Source organism: Mesitornis unicolor, unplaced genomic scaffold (assembly GCF_000695765.1).
Source record: "Mesitornis unicolor isolate BGI_N332 unplaced genomic scaffold, ASM69576v1 scaffold2637, whole genome shotgun sequence".
NCBI lineage: Eukaryota > Metazoa > Chordata > Aves > Mesitornithiformes > Mesitornithidae > Mesitornis > Mesitornis unicolor.
In genome coordinates, this window is record NW_010196932.1 from 148,037 (window position 1) to 152,708 (window position 4,672).

General features: G+C 37.6%; 1 protein-coding gene across 1 annotated transcript in view; it reads right to left on the bottom strand.

The window, feature by feature from the left end:
- Positions 1 to 391: 391 nt before the first annotated feature.
- Positions 392 to 4,672, bottom strand: part of LOC104543905 (chromosome unknown open reading frame, human C18orf42) — a 15,501-nt gene continuing 11,220 nt past the window's right edge. The window contains exon 2 of the mRNA XM_010188625.1: positions 392 to 875. Coding sequence (XP_010186927.1) covers positions 685 to 875 — 191 coding nt within the window. The 3' untranslated portion in view covers positions 392 to 684. The remainder of the gene's footprint in view (positions 876 to 4,672) is intronic.

The window sequence follows — 4,672 nt, forward strand, 5'->3', positions numbered from 1 at the left end:
ACTATTTCAAATAAGTAGACTAAAACTTCAGTACTTCTTTTAAATACTTTAAAAAAAGACAGATCATAGGTTTATGATCACAGTCATAGATCACAGTTATAGATCACAGTCACTGCAGTCTGACTGGATTGCATTTTTTTTCCCCAAGATGAAAAAAGAAATTGGTTCACAGAACTTACCAAGTCCACTTTATACTACCATTTCACATAATCCATGTTTAATCAAAGCAAAGTACTTGCTCACGCTTCAAGGCAGCCTGAAAGCTTTCTGCTACTCTTGACAGTAAACTATTTCTTCAGTGAAGACAGCTTCAGTGAACCCAGTAAGTCAGAAAAGAGTCTGTCTGGCTGAACTGAGATAAAGGTTGCACGCAGAACTTACATGAAAGTGCACGGACAACAAGATCTTGAGAATAAGTCCATACCATAAGAGCTTGTGCTTGAAACTACTTTTATAGCTATGATTATTGTTTCTGTTAAGAGGCACTGCATAAATATGGAGTTAGTCATCTAATGCACTTAGTATTTCTCAGCTGAGGACTATTGCAGCTTTACCCTATATCTAGGTGTGATTATACTTTGGTTTGCTTTACGACAGTAACATTGCACTAGCAATACAGCTGCTACTAAAGAGAAGGCTGAAAACACTGCAGACTGGAGGGTCAAAAAACCCCAATCTTCTCCTTTACTTCTTTTCATGTTTCTTGGTTAATTTTCCCCTTTCCAGTTGGAGGCTTGTACTGCTGTTTGTTCGCTTCTCCTTTTGCTGGCTCTCCTGGGAAACTTGCTGCACCGCTCGGAGGATAGCAGTCTGCACAATCTGCTTGCTGGCATTCTGCAGCTTGACTTCATCTTGCTCTGTCCCTGGCTTCTCACCTGTCAGAAGAAAAAAAAAAAGAAGAAGAGACAAAGAAAGTGAACTAAGCATTTATGGCTACTCTGTGAACACCTGATGGATAAAAGAAGAGAAGGAAAAAAAATAAAAACAAAAATAAATCCAAGCCACAGAGTGCTTTGTTACATAGGAAGCCTGCTAATACAGAATATGATGTGTTAGGGTGGAAGGTGTCTCCATGTGCTCAGCACTACAGGACTGAATGAAGGGGGAGACTTTGAGTCATACAGCTCAAGTACCCACTTCTCAGCCCTAGGGACAGCTGTGGCTTCACAGCTGAAATAGCTGCATTTTGCAGTAATAGGGAAGTAGGTTTTTCTTGTCCAGTTGTAAATCACATCCTTTTTCACTTGACCTGTGCTTCTGGATGTGGAATTGGACTTCATTTTGCAAGCCTAAAATGTACTACCTTACCACGATGCAGAGAAAAAGCTGCTTCATTAACATTTCTATTTGCTTGAGCTTAAAAGCCCTCATCCATCAAATTCCAATTGACTTCAAGATACAAAACTTTGTTGAGTGTCAGTTTGTTAATCCTTAGCTATATTTGCAAAAATATTTGCAAAAGCATTTTAAAATGCTCAGATTGCTAGGGGTAAAACAGAAATAAAACCCATCATCTATAGCAGACTGACAAAAAAAGTATTTCTTATATGATACTTGCTTGTTTTGCCAAAGTACTAAAGTCTGGAGAAGAACAAAGTAATGTAGTGTGACTAGTGACATTTGGTAATGAAGAAGAGTAGTTTATGTTAAGATGTTTCTCTTTTGCAAGTATTTTGTCTCCTAACATAAAAGATTATTTGGCAGGACAATAAAGAATGCTGTGTAATGTTCAAAACTGATCTTGATATTTTAAAAAAAATTAATTAAGACGATGTACACCTATTGGAATTTAGGAAAATGTATACTTGGTTGCTAATTGTAATACTTAGGCTAGGTGCTTATTTGCATTACTAGATTTGGTTTTAAAGGTTTTTAATATGCTCAGTTCTTTCTTAATTGACTGTGTTGTACTCAAGTATCTAATTAAATGGGGTTTGCATTTTACTGTGTGTTTTGAAGCCATATATTAAGAATTACATCTCGAGAAAAGTAAAACAGTGAATTAAAGGTCAGCTGCTTTTATTAGAGGGCAGCATCTGGAGTTCTGAGAAATTCTCAATGTTCTTTAAGAATTTTTTTTGCAAGAAAATTTAAGACAGAGACAAAAAGTAAAATCCTCTGTTTACTTTGCAGAAGACACTACAGAGTTCTGGTACACTTGAGGGAAGAGATGCCATCCGGAGGGACCACGACAGGCTTAAGGACTGGGCCCATGCAAACCTCATGAAGTTCAACAAAGGCAAATGCAAGGTCCTGCATCTGGGTCAAAGCAATCCCTAATATCAAAATAGATTGGGGGACAAGTGGATTGAAAACAACCCTGTGGAGAAGGACTTAGGGGTACTGGTGGATGAAAAATTGGATATAAGCCAGCACTGTGCACTCAAAACCCTGAAAGCCAACTGTATCCTGGGCTGCATAAAAAGAAGCCTGGTCAGCAGGTCAGGGGAGGTGATTCGCCCCCTCTACTCCACTTTTGTGAGACCTCACCTGGAGTACTGCATCCAACTCTGAGGTACTCAGTACAGGAAAGACATGGAACTGCTGGAGCAGGTCCAGAGGAAGCCACGAAAATAGTCAATGGTCTGGAACATCCCTCCTATAAGGTAAGGGTGAGACAGTTGTGGCAGTTCAGTTTGAAGAACTGGGAGATCTCCAGGGAGACTTTACTGCAGACTTTCAGTATATAAAGAGAACTTATAAGAAAGATAGAGAGAGACTTTTTACGAAGGCCTGTAGTGACAGGACAAGGGGCAATAATTTTAAACTGAAAGAGGGCAGATTTAGATTGGACATACAGAAAAAAAAATTATTATGAGGGTGGTGAGACCCTGGAACAGCTTACCCAGAGAAGTTGTGCATGCTTCATCACTGGAAGCATTCAAGATCAGGTTGAGCGGGGCTCTGAGCAACCTGATCTAGCTGAAGATGTCCCTGCTCATTGCAGGGGAGATGGACTAGATGACCTTTAAAGTTTCCTTCTGACCCAAACCATTCTGTGATTCTATGATTTTATGGTCTGTGAGTCCAGACCAATCACTAACAAAATGATCAAACCTTACTCTGTGAGAAATAAAGAATTCATTATATCCAATACGTCTTTGAAAGGACTTAAAATATACTGATTTCTAACATGTTCGTATTATACATGTTTCAGTTAAAAGTAAAATACAAATGTGGATTGATTCTATTGAAATTAAATAATGTAAAAAACACCTGCAACTGTGCTGAGATGACAAATTTGTCTACAATTAAGAGGTTAAAACCATGAAAACTTAGAAAACATGTTTTAAGCTGGAAAAGCTGACTGAATGGAATCACTTGAATTCTTGGCACAATCAGCTTCTCTGATTCAGTTTGTTCCACTTCTCAGCACTTGAAATGGTGCTTTTTTAATAAAATTCAATGTTACTTAACAGTAAACTACAGATATTTCCCTATTACTCAGATATGAACTCATTTTGTATTCCATAATGAATTAGTCTGCTTACTGGGTTAAAAAAGATCAGCCAACTCAGCTGGTGTTGAGAAGATATGTTAACAGACGTATGGGTCAACATGGAAATGTAAATATAAATTAGTATGTTGGAATAGACTATGAGGTTATAAGAAATGTGAAAAAATTCTTCTACGTGACCCTGTTTGAGCAGGAAATTGGACAAGATGACCTTTAGATGTTCCTTCCAACCTCCATCCTTCTGTCATCCTGTGATTCTGGCTGGTGAGGCTGCCATAAACTCCAACTTTTTCACTTCCTGAAGGAGTAAAAACAGCAGTCTCTAGAAGAGTATCCCCACCACGTCCTCTTCTTCCTATTATCCATTTCAGGGAAAGCAGTTAGCACAAAGCTTTTTCCTGAGAAGCTGATTTATTGATATGCTGAACTTACTCTGAGAGAGTTAAGAGACCTTACCAGGAGAGAGGGATTGACTGAGGAAAGCAGAGATGACTCATGTAAGGATCCCAAAGGAGCTGAACTGGAATATATCTACCAAATTGATCCACCTTGCTGAAACACTGACTGCTGTGGACATAAACAGAGGCAGAAATTTGAGTGCCTATAGAATTAATCAGGCATTAATCAGTCCAAGTTTAACTCCATATTTTCAATTAGGTAGAACAGAAACATCACTCCTGTTGTCTAAGAATTTGGTGTTTAGCTAATCAAAATAAGAGTTACTAGGGTGATAAGATACAATTAATTTTATCTATATTTTTTTAAGATTTGAAGAATAACTATTTTAACAAAAATTTCATTACAAAAGGTCATTTGGAGTACTTGCTGGAAAGAACTTGCAATGATAGTAGAAACAGCATTCTGATTACTAGTCATCTTTGTCTAATGGCTACCTTTTTTCCTCTTGATATCAGAAAATCTTTTCTACTTATTCTCTGTCTTTAAATGCTCACCTGACTTATACAGGAACCCAACACTCTAATTCTCTAAACAGAGAGCTGAAAAATCCAGGTTAAGAGATGTTCAATGAAAGGCAGCAATTTTATCATTAAGACATGACAAAGTGTATTTAGCATGTTTTTATTACCTTATCTTTCTCTTGGTAAGTTCTATGTTAACATAGTGGATTAAAAGCAGTTTGCAAACTCCAGCCTGGTTCTACAACCTAAAGCATATTTTGAGAGATTCAAATCAACTAAAAATCTTGGACTGACA